The sequence below is a fragment of the Pectinophora gossypiella genome, chromosome 16 (genome assembly GCF_024362695.1).
Source record: "Pectinophora gossypiella chromosome 16, ilPecGoss1.1, whole genome shotgun sequence".
In the NCBI taxonomy this organism is placed as follows: domain Eukaryota; kingdom Metazoa; phylum Arthropoda; class Insecta; order Lepidoptera; family Gelechiidae; genus Pectinophora; species Pectinophora gossypiella.
Window position 1 is genome coordinate 8,925,928 of NC_065419.1, and position 25,479 is coordinate 8,951,406.

At 33.7% G+C, this 25,479-nt stretch overlaps 1 protein-coding gene across 4 annotated transcripts in view; it reads right to left on the bottom strand.

The window, feature by feature from the left end:
* LOC126374071 (rap1 GTPase-activating protein 1) overlaps positions 1 to 25,479 on the bottom strand; it is a 282,520-nt gene that overhangs the window by 68,235 nt on the left and 188,806 nt on the right. Inside the window, exon 1 of one of the 4 annotated variants that reach the window (XM_050020535.1) lies at positions 16,316 to 17,142. The exons of the other annotated variants lie outside the window; for them this stretch is intronic. Within the exon in view, the coding sequence (XP_049876492.1) occupies positions 16,316 to 16,543 (228 nt within the window). The 5' untranslated portion in view covers positions 16,544 to 17,142. Of the gene's footprint in view, positions 1 to 16,315; positions 17,143 to 25,479 lie in introns of those variants that run through there. 4 annotated transcript variants of the gene reach the window in all.

The window sequence follows — 25,479 nt, forward strand, 5'->3', positions numbered from 1 at the left end:
TTAATAGGAACTACCAGGCAATTATTCTTCTACCGAAGTACCTACTTTGAACTTACATAATGGCCTCTTTAAAACCATCATCAAGCCAATCTCCAACAACACTATTCTTGTAGACAACGATCAGATTAATTAGAAAGTATAAATAATCACAACATGTTACACTTTATGTTATCAGGAGTAAAAGAAAGTGTGTCGAATTCATAACACGACATAGTTGCCACTACGTATCGCACGCGATTTTCTAATTTCTTCGTTTGTAAAGTATTATTTTAATACTGCATTGTTTGTAAAAACTAGGTAACGAATACAGGAAGCGATTACTCGTTTATATGGAACAGTGGATAACAAATCGGCAATTAAAAGTGCTGCTGTTTGGACTGGCGGTGGTGGTAGTTTGGTTTTTACCCATGTTACTTTTTGCATTTGCAAAATTAAATTAACAAGTTTGTTGCATTTTTCCTGTGATATATTTCTTATATGTTTACTGCTAAGGAACATCGCAGAAGACGCAGACCTAATAGAAAAGGTAAGTAGATAGACCATCTACATGCCTTTGACGAGGATGGTCGAAACACCTGGCTGGATAGAAGAAGTTCCCTGAACTTGTTGGTAGAAGTTCCCTGGAAGAAATCGCTTCAGAGCCCATTTGTACTGTACTTACATGTTGGACACATTTTTGTATATTCTGTGCAAAGTAAGTATAGTTTGATCTGATTTAAAGAGCCGTGGAGGAGAGGTGAGTAGGCATTTCCTCAAAATTATTAGAGAAAAGCGATTCCTCATCTAGAATCAAATTTTGAATGAAGTGAAAGCATGCATTCTATAACACTGATTGGTGCTCTGACTTCAAGAGTTCCTTAAATTCCATAGAATAAAAACATTTGTTTCAAAAAGTCCACAGACCTGCCGATTAATTCAGTAATTAATGATTAGAAATTATAATAATAATATGAAAACGTAAACTATTACTTGCCATTATTATTATAATTCAGTAGCTTTGAAAACCCATAACTTGAATATCGAGTATGTGTAGTATTGCGTATTTCAATTATTTATACTAACGATATATTTTTTAAATGTATTCATTTGGAATCTTTTGGATTTTAATGGTCAGGTATAGTTAATTTCAGTATTTTCAATTATGAATTCTAACAATTAAGACTCATTTTAGGACACTTCTCGTTATAGTTATGTACCAACACACAATAGCATTATTATGACGCAATTCTTTAACCTTCACCTAACTAAGTATAACATCTAGACGGAAATAATTGCAAGATCACGCTTTTTACATTCAAAAACGCTTAACGTACACTTGACTCCATGATATTTACTTGAGAAACACTCAACTTTGAAGTAAGGTGCTGTTTAGAAAGATAAAAATAAAATGTACGTAATTTACTTAAGTTTTTGAAAAGGTCTGTTGTTGAAACAACTGCAAACGATCATTTTAAAAGGTTATGTAAATTTGGCTGGTAAAATTGGCAAAGTGACCACTAGTTTATCTTTCACTAAATAAACTTTATGAAGAATTATCTTCTTATTACTTAAAGTTTATTAGTAGGTATAGTTCATAATAAATTACATTACATTAAATTAAACAACGTTACCTACATTATATTAAAATAAATAAGATTATTATATTTGTAAATATAATATTGAAAAATCTTTATTTATTTAATAATATAAAAGAATACTTTAAAGATACTGTAGTAACTGTACAGTTTTAGCGATAAACGTAGTTTCTATTCCCTATGTATTGAGGTCAAATATTTAAACCCAGTATTGGTACGTTTACATATTAATAATATTAATTATTGTTATGGAGACAAAAGTTTTCCTCTATCAATCGGATAGACATTTTGACAACAATTACAATGATACTTATCATGTTGACAATGGTTTTGTTCCCTATACACGTGTATTTAATATCGCTTAAGTACACAAAGTGCAAAGTACATGAACAAGGGAAACACCCATTTACAGGAAAATAATTATAGTTTATAACTCCTAAGGATTTATTTGATTTCCTATTTCCTACTTCACGTAAGTATAACTAAGTACCCCGTCCATTGAAGTAAATGTTTTGTTCAAATACAATAGATAGAAAATAATTTGGAGCTATAGTTCCTATAGGATATTAACCAATTTTCAACGTAAATAAAATATTTTGTATATTGAGTACTTGTTATAACTTATGACTGAAGCTAAAGTTAGCTACTTATCGAATTTAATAATTTCTGATTTTGTTCACTTTTACTATTCTAACACTTTTTATTAATATTTTTTTTATATATGACAACTACTTATAATAATAATATTGACTTGTTTACAACGATTTGGTGTATGTACTGTCGGGTTATAAAATTGGATAATAGTACTAATAGTAATGAATAATAGTACAATGTAGAATGGCATGAATTTTGGTACGCAGTGTGTTATACAATATACCTACTTAAATATACATAAGGTACATGCACTAAATATACGGACAATATTCATGTGATACGTAGGGGTGGTTTAGAATCAAGAAGGTAATATTAGGTAATATTATAAAGACGACGAACAGTCTCATAAAAAAACATGATAATTATTAATGTACATAAAAAGTTAGGCTTATTTTTAATAGTAAATAAGTCAATTTAATAAGTATTCACTAGAAATTAGTTAGCAATTTCTAGATTAGAGAAGGCAATCAGGTATAGAAGAAATAGCGTGTGCGGCGTCACGTTAGATCGCGTGCAGAAGTGACCGAATTAAGTACGGGGCTACTTATGCCGTGTTCGCACTACACTTCGTAAGTGTACATTTATTTCATATACAAGAAGTTATACGTTTCATGGTTTTATGGGAGATAATTATATATATTTGAGTGTTATATATAAAAATAAACCCTAAACCAACTTACTAGGTACACATATATAAAAAATAGATTGTTGTACGTAGTACAAAGATGCTTGATGATTATAGTGGTGATATTGGGGGTAATGAAATGACAATGGAGGTGAATAAAGGTAATTATGTCCGCAAAAAAATATCTCTCCTTCAGAGAAACTGTGAAAGACATATTTAGAATACAATAAAAAATACTGAAATTCATCTTTTTGGGGATTTGTATACGATTTACAATAAAATACCAGACAATATTTTTTTTTTTTCAGAAAATAAATGTAAAGCTCATGTGATGCTTACTTTATGTAAAAACAGCTTATTATAAGATTAATTAATGATTATTTAAATGATAAAAATGCCTGACATGAAATGTATTCCTCTAGTTATTAAATAACTTGTAACGTACACCTACATTGATTTAAAAGATGTGTTGCTGTTGCAGTTTCTTGTAAATTCTTCTCCTCAGCCCTTGCGAAATGACGTAGATTTCAAAATGTTAAATTGACTTTCAACAAGTTTATCTATGATAATTACGTTGCATAAATGATTCTGATTTCTGAATGAATAAATAAACCTTTATTGCACAGATAAACAGAACAGATGCAAAGTTAAACTAAAAACTAAAAGTGGGCAAAGGTGGCGGGGGTGATGATAATGGGGTAAAATGTAATCGTCATTTAAACAAATCTCCAAGTCGACGAGAAGCGAATTCCGAAATACCATGATTCTGAGTTGATATCAAGTGGAATTTTCCATCGGAAAAGTATGGAACTGAAAATAATTTGAAAAAAGAAGACACAAAATTGTCGTGAATTTTCCGACAGGATATCAACTTGATATCAGAATCATGGTTTGAATCGTTCCCCTCAGTATTCGTTACAATGTCACTAACATTGTACAAATCCAGCTGAATGTGGCATTAAGTTTAGACATGTAGGTAGCAGTTCTGTGCTTTGTTAATAGAAATCTATGCTCCCTTCAAACCTGATGTAATTAATATTGAACTGAGAAGTTGAAAACGAAGTCACAGGTAAGAAGGTTATATTATTTAAGAGTCCAATGCGTTCATGCGGCTTGCATTCTAAAAGTAGCACACGTTCAAATAGTGCAGTTTCTCAACCTTATTTTTTTACAAGAAAACGTCGTTTGCTTTCGAAGTGAAAATTAAAATTGTAAAATACGGTTGAAGACAGTAGGCAAAATTATTTTAAAAGACTTTCTTTTGCTTTGCTCGGGTTTTATCCACACCCCAATGAAGATGGTAGGTGGTTTATAATGTACCTAAATATATCGTATATTTCAATAAGTCTTAAACTTACAATCCGAATAACTAGAAAGTAATAAGTTATCAATACAAACAAATATAGTTAATGTATTGCACTCAAATAAGGTAACAGTCCCAGTAAAACTTATCTAAGTACAAGGCAATTGGAGACCTTATCGCTTGAAGCGATTTCTCCCAGGTACCATGCACCTAAGTACCTACTACGTAAAATATGCTACGCGTAGTAAGTCACGTCGATAACTACCTACTAACATTTAGATAAATGAAAACAAATTAGCATTTGATATGACTTCTACGCTAAGCTTAACACAAACATGTTTTAATAAACAAAATTTTGGTATTATTCCAGAACAACGTACACTTAAATCTGCCAAGCCCCATATTTTGCCTAACGTGTAGGGTTTGTGAAATTAGTGTTTGTGTAGTTAGGGCGTGTAGAGTTAGAAGCTTGGCTCTAAATGAGATCTGAGGGGTTAAAATGGCCACATCGAAGCAATTCTTCTAAGAAAGCAATATTGCAATTTGACATTTGCGCATATAAAAGTAAGTGCGCAATGCAAAGAACTGTCAAATAGCAATATTGCTTTCTTAGATGAATTGCTTCGATGTGGCCATTTTAACCCCCTGATAACTTTTTGACATTACAATCGCTATAATCGTCTTGGCATAATTTTACATGAAATGTTTTTGTTGGGATTAAACTATACGTGAATTGACATCAACCTTGCGGTTTATAGAAACATGACAGGAAAAATCATACTTTTTTATTGTTTGCCTCGGGAAAATGCCATTTTTAATCTATATCCCATTGTTACTAGATATATTAAGTCTTTTTAATATTTATGTAGAAGAACTATACCTACTTACACTACAAGCATTCGTCCAACCATTAGCAGCAGTCCACACTCCTGCTCAAAGTTCACGCCAGACTTACCTGAAAATAAGAAAAAATAAACAAATGAATACTTGAGAAAAATTGCAAAGAAACTGTCTCCCTCATCGAGGATTTATGATCCGTACTATAGAACATTGAATAAAGAGAATTACAGTTTATGGGCAGTAAATAAAGTAAATTATTTTGTGTGAAACTGTGAATGGCAGTGTCGATTTGGCAAGCTTTCCTAGACACAAGTTTATGAGGCGAATGATCTTTGTGAAAACTAGAATTACTATGTTGTTACGTGTATTTACGAGCATTACGACTTCACAACCAAGCATAAAAATAACATATCTAACACACAATTATATCGTTTTGAAATAGAAATATTTCGTTTCACGTTTTTCTATGACGTCTCAGGATGCTTTTTCATACAAATACCATAGTAATTTCGTGTTTTGACGTAACTGATTTGACTAGATGGAAACTACCCTATTATAATTTCATTTTATACACAGCTTCGAATAAAGTGACATCATGACATGTCAATCCTATATATTTTTACTGTCAATAATTTTCGTAACCATTTGCAAGCCCCTGAATTGATATTCGCCAGTGGTGCTTAGCCACTCTCGCCAAAGCCACAATCATTAAGTTCTGCAACTGATCACTATGCATTTACAAATAAAAGTAGCTATGGGTACTTATGCATAACGTCTTTTAACTACTTACAGCTCAGACGTGGATTTGTGTACGCACTTAGGTAATATTATTTATAGTCTCTTACAACAAGTACATTGTTTGTATTTCTTTGAAAATGGGTCGCTCGATGCCCGGTAGTGAAAATCGCTTTTATGGTGGGAACTTTAAGTTGTTTAAAAACAAGCTGTCGATAGCTTCTGTAACACTTTGATCTTTTCAACGCGATGAAAGTTGCTTTGAGCTTCAATAAATTCAATATGAGAACATGATAGTACACATCTTTCATTGCTTCAGTTAATCTGGTACAGGACAGGAACCTTCTAGATCGACTGCTAATGATATCATGATTTATGTAATACGATGGTAATAAAATATACTTATTTCAATTTAACTATAAACCTATCCTAATGCTTATCTTCCTAGCGTTATCCCGACACAGGGTCTACCTAACCTGAAGATTTGACTGCCTTTTATAGAAGCGACTGCCTGTCTCACCTTCCAACCCGAGGGGAAACAAGCTCGGTACACAATAATAAACCTTTCTATCCTGTTAACTATAAAATCTTTAGTTAATCTTCACCACCTACACTTAATCAGTTGTTATTTCGCTTCAAGGCATAAAAGTCGTCTGTCAATGCCACTGCCCTTCTCTATATTGTTACACTTACTATATCGTTACTGAGAACAAGTTTCTTCATAAAAAACCTGTATCCAAGGAACAGTAGGTATCTAATAAAAATGCTACCAATCACCCTCACCTTCGTTTCTATTAACATTTCCATTCAGATTTCTTGTAACATCTTTTCCATTTACTCACGATTAAACAAACTGACCTTTGGTCCCTGATTTTCTTTTCTTCTTTTTGTGGCACCAACACTTTCCTATTTCCACCCTAGTGAGCCCTACGTTGCGCATCGTTGCTCACCCTAGCGCGCGTTTATTAGCATTAGCTGACTAGGCAGGTCCTATCTACCATGGAATCACCAGACAAGTGCGTGACGACCTTTAGTTTTATTTTACGGATAGTAATTCTTTGGTTTTGTGCTAAAGTAGTAAGTAGGTAGTGGAATTGTAGATACAACCAAGATCGAACTAAACAAGAGTCAAATTTTAGTATCATCTTTGAAAGACACATCAATACTTACTGGGTAAGTACCTAAATAGACTGATAGTCTTGGATTCATAATTGATGAATTATGTGTTACGTCTCTACGAAATAAAATAAAAGATTCTAAATTAAACTGTAATTTAAATGCAACCTAAAGTACTTTAACCTTATAGCACCTTAACCCTGCCACGTCCAAATAGCAGTGTGAACTCCACTATTTTCGCGAATAATTATTTAAAGCTCTCAAGACACAACTAAACGTGATAAGTTCACGACCCCTGTCCCCAGACGTAGACATTGAATAGCGTGTGTCTTACATTGTGTTATTGCAAGCAGTTCTACGTAACTGCTGGTAAGCAGAATAAATGCTGAAAACGTAGAACATTCAACTTTAACGAGTGCAATATGCGTAGTTTTGTGATTGTTATTATATTTTAAAAACACAACAATAAATATAAGAGAAAGCATTTACTCGCCTTTCAAAAGATCTTCCAAGTATTACTAAAATAGAAAATAGCCGAAACGGCTTAAATTCCGAGAAAATGTACGTAAATTATAAGCTGAATCATAAACAAACAAAAAAGAGAAGACGCTAAGAAATATACAAAAGTACTTTCAAGGTAATAAAGATTCTTCAGTTCAAATTCTGCCGAACATTAGATTGCTCTACCTCACCACACATAAGTACAATATGAAGATGAAGCATAAACGTGTACAAATTAAATGATCATAATAAATAATACCTCCAAGACAATTTTCTTCAATAAACGAGCAGTACATCATTAGAATATACTCTAATTAGATTTGCATGACTTAGATGGGAGAAATGGCTTGAAAAACAGTATGTTTTGTCTCGAAAGCGTTACCATGAAATGTTATTCACGCAAAAAATTCTAAGTATGCCGTTGATTAATTAGCTTGCATACTCTGAATAGAGTATGAATTCGAGCAAACAAGCAGTTTAGAAGATATGGTTGAATTGAGATCTAAGTGAATAGAGATAAAGACGTAGATACGGATGAAGTAATTTAATGATGAAATCAATTACGATTATGACAATTATCTAAAGAACACTTTATAAATACTTATAGGTGAAGATCAATTTGCAAGTACATTAATATTGTGAAATGTAATGAGTAAAGTTAATAATGTGGGTTCTGTTGACGATGTATACGACAAAATATATTTCAATATATAATCAAAGTTACCAAAGTGCCACTCCGGAATAGTCACTTGACATGTAGATTAGAAACGTTTATCCCATAGTTTACAACTTCACACTTACATCTGTCTCGTGAGAAAAGAATAGAATAGGTTGAACTAAAACAATAATAGGTACAACACAATCTTAATTGGATATCATAAAATTTTCAAAACCTTTGCGTAATCTAGCGTTAACAAGATTTACGTAACATTACATATACTAAGTTTGATAAAAGGTAAGTAATAAAGCGATTTGATTTGACCACGTACGCAGTGAGATTACGAACTATTAACAAAATCCGAGTATGAAGCGTTGAAACAGAAATTTTACATATTTTGAGGTATCTAAGAACATTTGCACTACGCCAGTTAAAATTCAAAACAAGACAGATCATTACCGTTCCAGAACTGTAAAACCGAAACCCCAAATTCGCTTCCTAATTACCTACATTTTGCGAACAAACTCCTGCCTCTGCAGTAAAACTCTTCAAACAATCAGGGAACGTCAAAAGTTCTGTAATACCCTCGAAAACCGTTGCTTTGTGACAGCACAAAGGACTTAGCGAACTGGGAATCTAAGCCTGTATTGCTTTTAGTTTAAAGTTTCTTTTCAATGCTGATCGATTTGTTCCGGAACTCTCGGGAAAGTTGAAAGAGGTTAGGAGACCGAGGTGTAATTTTATTTGCTTTTTCTACAGCAATAAACGCCCCGTTAAAAATATTCGTTCTTATCCCTAAAATCCCTATGACTTAATTAATCTGTTTTCGTTTAATATGAAAAAGTGTTCTAAAGCCGTTCAACAGTCACAACACTTAATCGTAACTTAGATATCACTTATATCGCTGTCATAAGATTAGGCGCATAAATCAAGGTGCTATCAAAAAAGTCTATGAATTCAATACCAGAGGAAACACGTGGTCTATTGAGGCTTCGAGTACAATTTAATAGTCGTACACAGATAATGTCCATACAGTTCAACAGATTGAACGGCACGTTCTTATACAACCTCACATTGAAACGAGCACGAAATTCGTGACAGCCTATACTGTACGGTACACTCGCTGGGCATTTGAAGTACTTAGTCTTATTGGAATATGTAGGAGTTACAGCTAGACTCAATTAGACTTTAAGATCGTATCCTTGTGGAGAAATATCATTAACAGAAAGTACACTTCTTAGAATTATTATTATTTGTAACCTGTATCACGTTCCTTATTGATGTTTATTTAAAAACAAAAAATTGAAACATGTCGGTTTTATATTCGTTGCCAAATCGTATAAAATATGTTTATTTGTTAAAAATAATCCACACTTATTTAAAACTAGGAAAGACATGGACTGTTTCAGTAAAAGGTATGAGAACTTATTATATATGCCAAGAACTAATTTAACTCAAACCAATAATAATGTATATTGTATGTGTATTAAAATTTATAATGCATTACCATTTACTATAAAGGAGTTACCATTGCCAATATTTAAAAGTAAATTAAAAAAAAATCTTATTCACCATACCTTTTATTCAGTGAAAGAATATTTAAATTTAAAGTCACATCCGTTTATTTAAATTAAGGTTAATTGTTTTTTGTGTATTTGAAATATCTATTGTTATTATTATTATTTTTTCAGACATTTATTAAAGATTGCATGTTCCTTTAATTATAAATTATTTAATATTAATATTCGCACGCTGTATGGTTGAGTGATGGACTTTTATTGATATAATGTATATTTAAGATCTTTTGTACCACTCTAGAGCGAATAAATTTCATTTCATTTCATTTCATTGTATAAAAATCTTTGCTAAAATTCCCGCATACGAGTTCTTATCGTAATTCATCGTTGAGCTACAATTTTACTCAGGACCGGATAAGTATATCAATCTGATAAAAGGCTTCTCAGACATTCATAATCTTGGTCCCTTGGGTCCGCGGCCAACGTGTATCGCAGATATACGATTCATAACTATTCTTTCATTCTGGGAGTAATGAATACAGAATAGTAGCGAAAATCCTATGAATTTTGAAGCATAGCAGTTACGAGTAATACGTTAAGGTGGAAACCAATTTAAAGAAATATGATTTTATTTTAAAGTACATGTACTTAGAACAGTTATCATTACTCAACAGAAGTCTCATATAGTATAGTACGAAAGTCGATAACGGGATATGTTCAACCTAATTTCATTTCAAATTCAAGAAGTAATCCCGGCCCTCGTACCTTTGGAATTGATACCTATATTACACACGAATAAATCAAAACAATTAGTATCTTCAATATTATTATTACTCAATACAACGTCAAGAGAAATAGGTCTCCTTGATTTACTGCTGTTGCTCGTAAAATCGCCTCGTCAACTGAATTCCATCCATCATCGTTCTGTCAATCTTATCTTACTTTTTGTTCCGCGGACGTTAACCTTTTTGTAGGGGTAAACTCAGTGATACGGCGACAAGAAATTAACAGTTTGTAAAAACAAGTCTGGGTAAAAAAATTAGACATTTCATCAAGAAATTCGTTTTAAAAAGAGTTTTAATAATATTGTAACCATAATTTTCATTTATGATCTAGTCATCAGCTGATATCCTAATCATTTTGTCTATTTTCTATATTTAAAGTCAAATTCAAAGTATCCATACTCACAATAATTTTTGATCTCCATTATGACATTGCAACATTAATTCCATACATATACATAACAAACATAGAGAGATTTCCGACAAAGCAAATCAATGCAAATATCAATGTTGGAGTCAGTATGACACAAGATTGTCCCGCTGACCTTGAATGATATCTCAATGATTCATACATAACTTTTACAATACAGGTTACCGAGTCACATGTTGCAAGAGAAGCCTTAAAGTTATGGTATGACATAATTCAATCATAAGTCCATACACCTTTGTAATATGAAAACTTCTAGAACAATAAATTAAAGGTTCGATATGAGTCCACTATTAAGCCGCTTTACAACACAAATTATGAGATACTTACATTTTTAAATCATTTAGCAGCCAATTATAAATATTAATTCTTATCTATAAAACTGCGTCATAATCGGAAATGCAAAGTGTTTCGACTAGAGTTGCATCATCATTTCCTATTCTAACATTGCCATTTGCAATTTAAAATCAGAGCCAAAGTTTCCTGGAAACACGAGACCTAATTATTCCGTTGTGAAGGAAATATTACTTTTGTTGCAAATCGGTAGTAAAATTGGATTAAACTGTTTGCGATACCTATATCCGGTGTATCACTTCCATATTACCTAGCCAATAACAGTATTTGTTTCACAGACGAAACAGTATTTTGACCAATAAGCTATCCGATCAAATATAGTATTGAACGTTTTATAATATGCAAATGTATTAAAATTAACACGTTATTAACCGACTCTAATGTCAACTAAAACAAAAGTGACTGTAAAGACCGCGTACCGTTATATCATTAGTAGGTCATCACATCATTTAAATGTGTTAGAGTCGTTGTTCTATTGGCTTCCGATTAGTTTAACTGGTTCTTAGTCATGAGTAGGAAAACATTTTTAAATGCATATTGTCTGCGTCTTGTGTCTATATTTAATAACCTACGATGAGACGGGGAATTCTGATTCTGTGATATAATGTGTTGTTAGAGTGAGTAAGTTTTCAACATTCATGTTATTGCATGGACGGACCTGAACTTGTGCAATGTCTCCGATAACGAGACATCCGATAGAGCGAAGTGGTAGAGAAAAACGTAAAAGGTAACACCACCAATAGATAGAAAAAGAGAAGTAAAAGTTATAACCTCATAGCACAAAAAAGAGAACACCGACAATAAAATAGGAAAATACATAATAAACCTGGAATTTGGTAAAGCCAAGTCCCGTAGACTGCATCAGGCTTGTAAAACCGAAAAATTATGAAGTCACCGACCGAGTCCATGTGGCGGAGCAAATGCCGTGAAATACTTGTCAACCTGCCAACCCGACCCACCATCACACCGCATCGGCGAAATTAAAGTGCACTCATTGACCCGCTTACGTTATGCGATTGTCATAATGCAGACTCTGAGCATTCGAGTAGAATTTTTTGGGTAGTTGAGATTTTTGTTTCGAGTTCGTGGGATTTCATATCCGTATGTAGAGCAACTCAAACACATTTTTCGTTTAAAATTCGTGGGATTTCGTACTTTTATTTGTACCAACGTTGGACACACTAAATACAGGTAATATTCAGGGGTCAGGGGTCTTTTTGTATAATGTTACATACGTGAAAAGCTTCCATTAGCAAGGAAGGTTCATTTTTTTACGTGACTTGCGTCAGATGGCATACCCAGGGTACCCGCGTCTATGATATCAAGAAATGGTACTCAATTCTCATGTAGACAACGTTGTTTATTTTACATGGTTATTAACAAATCATCCACAAATATAATTAAAACACCAAACATACTGTTCAGCATCTAAATTGTCAAACATATAGCGATACAACACTAAATCCCCGATAAATATGAACCTACAAAATCACAGCTAATAAAAGTCACCAAATAGAGTCACAATTTACGAGATCAGCGGGACACAAATAACAGTTGATAGTTTATCCTCGTAAAACTTGCGAAACATACTCATTCAGCGAATGAACAACACTACACAGCCGTTAATAGGTTAATGTATGTTGTCCACATATAATAAATCTGCTTGAGATTTATCTTCACGACTTGAAATACTCTAGGAAGTTGTCAAAACTACTATAAAATTATAATATAAAAATGGTTTCTTTACAGAAACATCTTACAGAAACTATAGAATTGGATAATTCAGAATTTCATTGATTGCACCTTTCCATCACATACCTCCAACCCGGTTTATGTATGTGAGCGTAGCAAGTATAAAGTGATTTTGTTTATTGCCATATACGGAAAAATATTAGCTGTACCACCCATATACCTGCTAGTCCACTGGATGCATACGTCAGCAAAACCTTTAACTTCATAACTTACGTTTTCTACACGTTTTAATAGGCTGTTACTCAAAGAAACTGTAAGTGGGAAACTAGAAATTTATTGCCTAGTAAAATCTTATAACTAACTAACATCAGACGCGGTATTTCCATGGCTTTCCGAGAATTTCAAATGTCAACTAAAACTAAAATCAACATAATATAACTGATGTGAAGTTTGATATAAGAATTTATTTTTATAATACGCTAGACAAAGCCATTAATTTTTGTTGATAATAGCCATGTCAGAAAATTTTCAAAGCTTATATAACAGTAAAAAAGTTCAAAATTGATGTACTTATATTTGCATCATCGCATATAAATGTTATAATAATATTTCCGTACTTAATCTTTATAGTGCCAATAGTACCTTACTCAAATCTAAATGTTAGCATTCAGTAGTTAAAATATTACTGAATCCGTTTTTTAGGGTTGACACTCTCGGTGTTTTTTTTTTTTTTTATTTATGCGAATAAATTAATATTGATATATTTACGATAACAATACTATTTTCCCTTAGTATATTTTTAAGTCCTTCGTCGACGATTTTCATCTGAAATGTATGTGAATCAATACAATTTTGTCAATAGTAAAGATTATATAGCTGACCATCATGGTCAACGGCTTATCGATTTTCTCACTATTACTTTTATTAAAATTATCTTATCTTTCATCTTTATTGTCGATTATACACGACTGATAGTAAGAAATAGACACGAACTATGCAATATAATGATTACATCACTTTCATTTACTTTTCTTTGATCACAACATGACGAGTACTGGTATCTCGTTTGACTTTATTGTTATCACAATGACTGTTAGATCTAGTCATTTTATTTTTATTCACAAAGAGTATAGTAGGAAGAATTTTTATTTTCTGCATTCTTCCGATTTTCATTTCTTTTTCGATGGTCCAACTTTTCAACGGTTATTAGCAATTGTTGTGAGAAATATCATCGGTGATATGATAAGAAAATACACTAAGCCTGCCTTTTTACGACCTCTGTCACTATAATATACTTACTCCTTTGGAAAAGTTATGATGTAACACGAATACCGGGACAATCATAATCTTGGAGATTTAGGACGCAGCGGGATTCGGAATTTGTAAATTGAAATGTTGTGCCGTTTCCGCGATCCACGGGAGCTACGTTTACTTCTACAGACTTAAATGATGTGTAGTTAATAAAACCAGGTGAATAACCAGCATTACCTAGTTATCAGAAGACATTACAGCTTATTACTGCTAAGAAGAGAGAGCTAAGAGAGATAATAAGACAAACCCGAGTGAAAAGATTTATGTTGTTAATATTCAATCTGGTAATTTTTTTCATACATTTAAGCAACTAAGTGTAACTGAAATGTTTGAAGCGTGAACTGTAGATAAAAGCTCTTTTCATTTTACTAAATCTTATTATATCCCCGTGAAAGACAAGGAAAATACCACTGCCGTAAAATTTCCCTGTTCAATTACAAGGTATCTTGAGAAGTGTTTAAGGTACCTTCTATAAATCTTTGTGTGGCAGCTCGCTTATTAGGTTCTTAGGAGCTTGTAATTTTTCACTGGCTGAAGAAAATTAAGTATCCGCGACTGCCTAGGGTATTATTAGTATGTTTACCGACCCAAATTTTACAAGTGAGGTAAGTACCTAAATACGACGTTGTAACATTTTAATTAAAGTACATAATAACGGGTTCTTACCGCGTTTAAATGGGGATATGAGACTCCCGATATTTCGACACTGTTGCAAGTGCCATGATCACGGGATGACTGCAACAGTGTCGAAATATTGGGAGTCTCATATCCCTATTTAAATGCGGTAAGAACCCGTTATTATGTGCTTTAATTATGATAATAACCGCGTAAACTTAAAACGTTGTAACATTTGTCAAATCAAAGGCTTTTGGAATAGTTAGCCTTCTATTGTACCTGATAAGAGACTAGAGACTAAATTTCAAATTGGTTGCTGTTTAAGTAAAGAAAGCACGTAGGTCACTATGATCTTAACAATCTTTCTCATGGTAGTATTGATGTTTTTGTTACATATAGGTACTTCTGTCCCAGATATTAGCTTTAAATCATCTCCACCAACCTGCAGTGAAGCAGCTTGGTGCAGTATGCTCCACACCCGCTCCTGTGAATTGTGGAACGTATACCTCTATATGCTGTTTATGTGTATTCTATATTCTATTTACATCATTAATTAAATTTTCATTTTACTTTTTAGTGAAGTTTTAGCAGTTTCATTTTACTATTTGTGGTATCTATAGGCACTTCTAGATAATATTTATCAAACGACGTCTCCAATATGGAAGGAATAACATTACCTGTCACAGATTAGTGATTTGATTACTCATCCGAATGTTAGACATCGAATGTGATATGTCACATTAATACACGGTACCTAATATATATTAATAACCAAACAGTAATCCGAATGTGATGTAAACACATCATAATGTAAACAGTTACGCAAAATGTATATAGATAGGTAAATTAATTCATAGGATTGACAGTATAACTAGTTGTTCTCATATTTTGGTTGTTAAAAATGTCAAACACTATCAGGAAAATAAACAATATTAATATATAGGGCCCCTAGATATATTATTAGCTTAGTTATTATAGGTATAAACATAATTAACACAATAAAGCTTTACCTCAATGCAATAAGAGAGATAATTAAATTATGTGCAGTAAATAAATAACATTGTGTTTTAAAATAATAAATTCAAATAGCGCACGTATTACCATTTATTTACTAATTAGCTTTTGTTATTAACTTATAAAAACGAAAAATTTGATGTTAAATTACGTATATTTTAACGTTTATAATCGGATAGGAAACTAAAACATAATATACTTAATAATAAAAACTAAAATATACGGAACTAAATTGTTATAATCATGTCGTGTCGTAGAATACAAATAAATACCTACTTAATTTCCAAATCCGGTTTCCGGATGGGGGCCAAAAGTAATACGTGTTCTGTATCACCTACTTGTGTTTACATAACATGAATCATGAGAAGATTAAAACTGTTGTCACTTAAATAGATAAGATTCAAAACAGTACCAATCTGAATATAAATATTGTATAGACGAAGCGTCTTCGATTAAGACAAGTGACCGCCTTATTCATTTGAGATTTGGTCATAGCGTCCGCTTGTCTAGACTATGTGACTGGCCTCTTGAAGAATATGACGTCAATATTACGTGTGTAATATCCGTTATCATGCTTAAGTGATGGAACCCACTTACCTCTTTTTGTTCTGTAGGCGTACTAGTCCTGACGCCAGTCAGATCCTTCCATCTGAGGACACCCATGACTGCGTGCCGGACCCAAGACCCACGTCTCCCAGTCCGTCCGTTCGACAGTTCATCCACCACACCACATATAACTGAGTTCACAGCCAACTTTCCATTTCCATCTTTATCGTTCTTCAGCGCCACTTCGCTGCTTATCGGTAAAGACCTTCTCTCCCTCATAAAGCCCGAAAAACCTTTTCACTCCGACCAAAGAATTCAGCGTTTTTCAAAACGCATCCTCACACACACGCTATTAATCATCCTACGATCGGACTTCAAAGACCTGAGATAAATTTCCCGTTAAATCGATTATTTTTATTACAGTTTTCGGGTCACCAGATGCGATCTTTCCCATAAGCGGCGGGAACTTTTCCAATTATTTTTACGGTCCCAATAGAAAAACCCAAACCGCTCCTCCGTGCAAATCCTAAACGTGTATAAAGTTCAGCGGTGTTGCACAAAAACAAAAGTTTTAACTTTCACTTGGCACCACAGTTTTCAATGTAGGTTAGGCTTCTTTCTCTGTTGGTTTATTCACGAAAAGTCAACACATGGAACGTGGTGACTTCATTCACTAATGCATTTTAATGCAGTCCAAAACTTTCTTTTCACTCAAGTCGCACTGTCCACACTTTGCGTACAACAAGTAACGAGTAATTAAACAGTGTATAACACGAGCTCATTCAAATGCCTTCCTAATACAAATATCGGAACTATCAAAACACGATCGAAGCGCGAACGTTCGTAATTCGAAAACAGCGTTACGTCTGCCGCGGCTTACGTTCAGAAACCGAATGGAGTGGCGCGTGCCACATGCTATTCACTATGAACAACCGAGGGACTCCCGTCTCTTTTCTTCACTTTGCGGCGATATAAGAAAGATAAGGATAAGTATCTATATGAACATTCAGATACAGAAGCAACTGAGACAAGACAGGTGAATGTAACAGTCAGAGAAGACAACAAAAACTTTTCAAACGTTTCTAGTGCGAATAATGAGATTCTTATACAGTGAGAAATTGGTGCAAGAAAATCAATTTTAACAATCAAAGAAATGAACTGTTTTTACAGCTGATAAAACCGTTTGACAAATTAATATAACTGGAAAACTGAGAAACGGAATCACATCAAAAATATAAAACATCGCTTTCACAGAAGTTAATTACATTATGCTTAATTCAATGAAACTGGGTGTTTTAAAATATCAGTTTATGAAGTCGATAAAAAGACTGCAAATAAGTATCGTTCAAATTCAAGCGCTTGCATTTGCGTGGGAACATCCGGCATTAAGGAGTTTCGAGGGCTGCCCTCGACAGGGCTCGAAGGGAACAAAGATTCAACAGGTGCCTCAATAGTCCTTTAGACAGCTGCTTCCGAAGCCCAATAGAAACTTTGTCCAAAGAAGGAAGGATGTGGGAGACAATGGCGTTTTGGTGAGGCTTCGGATATTGCAAAGAAGTTTTAGATGAGTATGGCTCCTAACAGTGGGAGAATTCGCAAATTTGAAAAAATAGGATACAGCCGTAAAAACCATTCAAAAAACGAATCCATGACCTGTTTTAAGTAGAGGAAAATGAGATCAAACGAATTAGGCACAAGACCGGAAAATTTTCGGTACCGAAAGGACGCATATACGGTACCTAGTGAATAGATACGGTACAATAAATAGATAGGTTAACAGAATTTTCTTATCAGTAATATTTTTATACTATGATATTTTGTGTAACATACTTTTTCGTTCCCAAATCTACTCTCAAAACGCTTAAACATCCTTCGCCAAATTTTACAGAGCTCGTAAATTAAGTGCAACTTTATTCGTCCAAATTAAGACCGCATACAAATTGCATTTCCATGTCACGTAATATGGGCCTGTTTAAAACATTTGGTTAACCACGGGACGTCCGCGTACCAAACCCAACCCCACATCATGTCGCTCGAATACTCGAATTTCAGAAAGAGAATAAAAACTGCAACGAACCTAAATTGTATGTGGGAGGTCACAAGACGAGCCGTTATTGTCTCGAAATTATCAATAGGCAATAAAAATAATAGTTATGCGATCAGTTGTGTTTTTGTTAAAGGTCATCAGAAAGGAACCCTGCAGAGTTCGGCTGTTTCAAAGTGTTTTTAGGGTTCTGTGCTCCGAAAGGACATAAAAACCTCTGCTAGAAATACAATTTTTGATGTGTGTGTTATTTGTTATGGAGTTGCTAAAATGAATTGAGTAGCGAAAACATGCGTTTTTTGAAAATGCCATTCATTAAAGTCACTAATATTTTTTTTTTTTTTTTTAATATAAATGTGGATGATTTGGATGACATATTGAAATCAAACTATTAAATGTGGTTTGTTAAGTACAGTAGACGTTATCCAACTGAAAAATACAGCAATATCAAAAAAAAAGTGAAAAGCAGAAAACAGTCATAACAGCTTATTATACGGATACCTTTAAAGGACATCGAATTATCTGGTTTGTTTCTTAAACAAAGGATCCGAAATGAACTTTTACGACGTTATCGGTACTTGTTTTCATTACACTTTAATGATTTCACAATATCGTTAAAGTGAACTGCAAAATCCCAAACTTAAACCGCAGAGATCGTTACAAGGGCCTTGATGACGTCGTTAGGAATCGTTAAGCGGAAGATAATAATTAGCAAGTTTAGTAAACAATACACCTAATTAAACCATAGAATATAATGATTAAACCGTTGATTGTGGTGTTGTGGAGTGAGTAGTAAATGAAAATAATTTGTATTTGATAAATTGACACTGATCTGTAAAACTGGTAAATAGTTCAATTTTTGGTTTAAATAAGCTAGTTTCTATTATCAGATAAAACAAGGCAACAAAATAACATTATAAATTCAAAATCAGCTTTTGTTTAAAAAATAATAACTACTGCTATGTCAAAAAGGAAATTAAAACGGAAAGTTAATACTCAAAAGAGTGAAAGTGCTTTGAAATTCAAAACTGTTCTGCAATTTTTCGAATTACTGGTAATGATTGGAGAGAAAGATCCGAAGCGGACGAATGTTAAACATACAAAATGACAAGAAATAAAAATGAAAGTTTTTAATTTAAATGACAATAAAAATAAAAATATGTTTTTTGTATACTGCTTATCTTAACATATTTGTCGCAGGAACAGATTATGGGATTACATTCTAAAAAGAGTCTAAATAGCAGACTCATAGAACTGCCAACTTAGGCAAGCCGTACAAATAATAAATAATTACTGGACCTGGAGGTTCCAGGTTCAATTTCCGGTGGGACATATAAAACAAAATGTGATACAGATTGCAGAGATTGCAGGCTGATCATCCAATTTGCCGAAAGTAAAATGATCCGTATCGAAGGTCACATCAGCTATCGTTCCCGCCAGTAAATGTTCTTGAACCATGTCAGAGGCGTTAGACACAAGATTGATGAGTCCAGTCATTGACCTCACAACCTAAACGAAAGAAGAAGACTACAAAGAAAAATACGTTTCTGTAGAATCCTACAACACAAGGCATATTACTAATGATGAATAAAGAAGAAAATGAGCATGTTGATGATGTTGTAAAGGTATACATAGGAAACAAGATAATAACAAAGTAATAATATAATATAATATATAAAATTTTAAACTTCCAGACTTACGCTGACATACACTTAAATACATACTATCAATGATTATGATAATACAAGTACTAAAGACTGCACGAGTGGAATAGAAACCCACATAGTCCCGGTGATCGTGTGACTACGGCAAACGTGACTGATTGGACCTGGGGTTGCAATTTTGCATACTCAAGATCACGTTCGAGTAGTGATGGGAATGGTCTATCGATATGTACCTAAGTTGATGTTCAAGTATTCTAAAAATAAGACACACACAGAGTGAGCTAAGGAGCATAGTGAAAAAAGAAACGAAACAGTTCAGTACAGTAGCTAAGTAGAGGAAGTTCTAATACGGACTTTTGTTGCTAATATTACGTATTACATTTTTAACTACAAAAAATATATCTTTTCTGATCAACCATTGGCTTTTTTCAACAGTTTTTGTAATTAACACCTGTCGACATCTGTATTCATAAAACATGTTCAAATTAAATAAAACAATAAATCCAATAATTTAGATAGTACACGCAGATAAGATCGATGTTGGAAATATAAGTAAAACTGTATTTATGAATAATTTCAAGATCTTCTTGTTAAACAATCAATAATTAATTTTCCTGGACCCAAAGATTGCCTGGAAGAAATTGCTGCATGAACAATAAGGCCACCTGTTGTGCCATTCTGTATCTGTTATCCTTATTTCTGTATCTTGTATCCATTGAGCTCAATAAATTATTTTTATCTATCTATCATCTGTAACCCCACAAAATAAATATTAGTACTTATAGACTAGATATAAAAACATAGATAAAGAATTTAAATTCGCTAACAAACTATTTTGCGGTTTGGCGAAAGATAATTTTGTAAAAACGCTGTAATTTTGTTGAATATATAATTTAAAAACAAAAGATACGCCGAGGGACAGCTCTATATCAGACAGGTAACATCAGCAATGCATCACTTATGCAACTGCATGTTCTCATTTGGCGGTCGTTAGTGCAGTGTATGGTACATAAAGTAGATACCTGAAACATGGCTCGAGTACCTCATTGCAGGGCATATTCCTGTAGAGTACATGATTTCATTTTATATCTTATTAAAGAAATTATTGCTCATATTTGAAATGGGCACCTTTTATTTGCCAGTTAAGTTTAAGTAGGCACTTATATTTCTTATTTTTGAGTCGAACAAAACTGCATCATCAATATTATAAACACTGCGTTTGGTAGGAAATGTATTTTTTTTTAAATGCAATATTTATTGAAGTCGTAAATAATAACGACTTTCTAGAAAGTACTTTCTTCATTTTTCATATCTGTTTTTAGTTTTAATGTTATGTACGTTATGACGCTACTACTACGTAAACTTTTCGATAAAAAACTACAGTTGTAGGAAGCAGCAGAAGAATATAAGTCACAGTCTCAGCTAATGAATCGCGACCACTGTATTGTTCAATACAGCAGCATATTTAACAACGTTCACGTATTTGAAACACGCCCGGCAACATAATGTTGGCACTCATTTTTTTTTAATCTGATAAATACTGGATGTGGCTGCCAAGAGATAATTTACTAGCACTTCGTAAGGAGAATACAGTAAAACGAATAATAATATGCGCCTCACTGCGGGGTCTGCACTGCGTTAAACTTTGCGTTTTTCGACTGCCATCGCCTTTGAATTTATAGCCTTAGCGCTTTCACGTAATGAAAACACGTTTTGGAATATTTACTTTTAATGTTCCTTTAGTTCAAAAAATAATAAAGCATTGTTTGAGGTTTATGCGGTTAGTATTATAATTAAAACACATAATACCGGGTTCTTACCGCGTTAAAATCAGGGATATGATACCCCCGATATTATTTCAACACTGTTGCAAGTGCCATGATCACGGGATGGGAATTATATCCCTGATTTTAACGTAGTAAGAACCCAGTATTATTATGTTAAAAATTATATCTATACTTATAATAAATCTGTAGAGAGGTCAATTCTGTACATTAAATATTTTTTCAAAATAACTATCAGGGGGTGATAAGTGATCGATACTGATGCCAAAAATGCAATCAGTAAAATTTTTGTCTGTCTGTCTGTCTGTCTGTCTGTCTGTCTGTCTGTCTGTCTGTATGTTCCTTATAGAAACAAAAACTACTGGACGGATTTTAATGAAACTTGGTACAATTATTCTTCACACTCCTGGACAGGTCATAGTATACTTTTCATCACGCTACAATCAATAGGAGCAGAGTAGTGAAGGGAAATCCTTTTGTATGAAAAACCTAAACCACTCAAGTTAGACGTTTGAAATTTGGCATGAAGGTACCTTAGATACCGTAGAGGTGCACTAAGAAAGGAATTCCCGAAATTCCTACGGGAACGGGAATTAGCGGGAAAATCCTTTTGTATGAAAAATCTAAACCACTCAAGTTAGACTTTTGAAATTTGGCATGCAGGTACCTTAGATAACGTAGAGGTGCACTAAGAAAGGAATTCCCGAAATTCCCACGGGAACGGGAATTAGCGGAAAAATATTTTTGTATGAAAAATCTAAACCATTCAAGTTAGATGTTTGAAATTTGTCATGCACCTTAGATACCGTAGAGGTGTACTAAGAAAGGAATTCCCGAAATTCCCACGGGAACAGGAATTAGCGGGAAAATCCTTTTGTATGAAAAATCTAAACCACTCAAGTTAGACGTTTGAAATTTGGCATGCAGGTACCATAGGTACCGTAGAGGTGCACTAAGAAAGGAATTCCCAAAATTCTCACGGGAACGGGAATTAGCGGGAAATACCTTTTGTATGAAAAATCTAAACCACTCAAGTTAGACATTTGAAATTTAGCATGCAGATACCTTAGGTACCGTGGAGGTGCACTAAGAAAGGAATTCCCGAAATTCTCACGAGAACGGGAATTAGCGGGAAAATCCTTTTGTATGAAAAATCTAAACCATTCAAGTTAGACGTTTGAAATTTGTCATGCAGGTACCTTAGGTACCGTGGAGGTGCACTAAGAAAGGAATTCCCGAAATTCCCACGGGAACGGGAATTAACGGGAAAATCCTTTTGTATGAAAAATCTAAACCATTCAAGTAAGATGTTTAAAATTTGGCACGCAGGTACCTTAGACACCGTAGAGGTGTACTAAGAAAGGAATTCCCGAAATTCCCACGGGAACGGGAATTAGCGGGAAAATCCTTTTGTATGAAAAATCTAAACCACTCAAGTTAGACGTTTGAAATTTGGCATGCAGGTACTTTAGTAAACTTAAAGCTTAGTTGCAACAGGATATTACAAAATTCCCACGGGAACGGTAGTTAGCGGGAAAAAACATTTGTATGAAAAAATCAAATCTAAATAAAAGGAGAAACTGACTGACTCAGTGACTGACATATCAACGCATAGCCTGAACGGCTAAATGTAGGCATTTGAAATTTGGAAGGGACATAGCTTAGGTACCGTAGAGGTGCACTAAGAAAGGAATTCCCGGAATTCCCACGGGAACGGAAATTAGCGGGAAAATCCTTTTGTATGAAAAATCTAAATCGCTTAAGTTAGACGCTTGAAATTTGGCATGCAGGTACCTTAGTTAACTTAAACCTTAGTTGCAACAGGATATTGCAAAATTCCCACGGAAACGGGAGTTAGCGGGAAAAAAACATTTGTATGAAAAAATCGAAACCGCGTAAGATAGATGTTTTCAATTCAATTCAATTAAATTATTTATTGCATTCCATGTAGTACAATGGGGTGTTACATAGGCATAGGAACTAAAACATGGACCCTGTAGGGCACAGCAACGTTGAAGGGAAGAGAGGAAGTGTGTATTAAAATTAAAACTCAATGAACAATCAATTAAAAAAAAATCAATTCAATCAATTGATTCAATCTAGCATGCATGCATACCTTAGTAAATATAAAGTTTATTTTTGGCTGTATTTTGAAAAATGGGAGTTATTGGGGAAAAAATTGTATGAAAAAATCTAAACTGCATAAGTTAGATGCTTGAAATTTGATATGCACTCCCACACACACAAAGATCTCTCTCTTATATAACACGCCACGCGGACGAAGTCGCGGGCAAAAGCTAGTATATAATAAAGGCATTCTGTTGATATCTACACAATATCCAGATACGACAGAAAGTTCTTATAAAATTGTAGATTCCTTTCATTTCAAGATTCTAAAGACTATTATAAAATAATTTCAAATTCAGTTATTGTAGCTTCTTCTGCTTTAACAATAGTAATAGTAAACAGTTTAAACCACAGAGGTTTGTCTCGACACCCATTCGTAGCATTAAAACAAAAAAGAAAAAGCATTTAGAGAAATCACATAGGTACATGGCAACATATGATTGAGGAAATATGATTGGCCACCTGATACGACACGATTAATTTATAACAAACATTATAGAAGGAAAAATTGAAGGGAAGAGAGGAAGGGGTAGACCTAGGAGAACATTATGAAACAAATAAAAGAGAAGGTGCAGGTCGTGTCGTATCGGGAGGTGAAGGATTTGGTGGGAAGAAGAGAGGAATGGCGATTACTCAACCGACAAGAGCGCAGCTCTTAAATAGAGAGAGAGACATGGCATTATACACAATGTAGCTTACGATAATTATAACAATCCACAACTACACTCTGATCTTAAATCAAAGAAACTTTACAACTTTTATGACCTAAATCTTTGCAAATAAACGACAAACCAATTAAATCATTAAAGAAATAGGCCCGCTCTAGTATAGTTACACCATAATTCTGTTCAACGGCGGAATTAATTTCATCATCTACAAAATATACCTAAATATTATAGACAAAATAAAATGTTTAGAAACCGTGGTCACGATTTACCCATTAACTAAGAATACTAAGAGTGAAATACTACTGACCAGACATGGTAGTATATGGTACTGACCCAGACTTGCGGCCAAGGTCGTATCTTTGTAAGAACACAATTATATAAATCACCATTCGCCTAGAAAAATCCACGATTAATGAGTCTGAGCTTATGTCCATATTACTTATACACAATGCTTATTACTTATAAAATAGTAATTCCATATCTCGGGCCTATGGAGTCCCAGACTTTTGGAAGGCGTGCGTGGGGCCGAAGTCAACACGTAGGCCCCTTAAGACAATTTAATCTAAATGTGGTGTGGCACCAAACATAATTTAAAAAGCAGCTCAAAAGCAGCACTCTATTTCAGGTAACTTGAAATATAGCTGCCGCGGAGTATATAATATGCACCTCTGCCTACCCTTTTGGGGATGCACGCGTGATGCTACGTAACTTGAAACCTACTTAATGCAAGTAATTTCTGCTAACATATAAGACTCAAATAAAAGGACTACAAAGCTTTCAACCATTATCGATTTCATTGCGGTGGTGACTACGTATAAACTCATCAATTATTTCTCCTAAAAGGACCAGAAGGTAAAATTTTGAGGAATAGCTAGGAAATTACTTTTAATTACTGGTACGCCATTTTGAAAATATGAAACGGGAACAC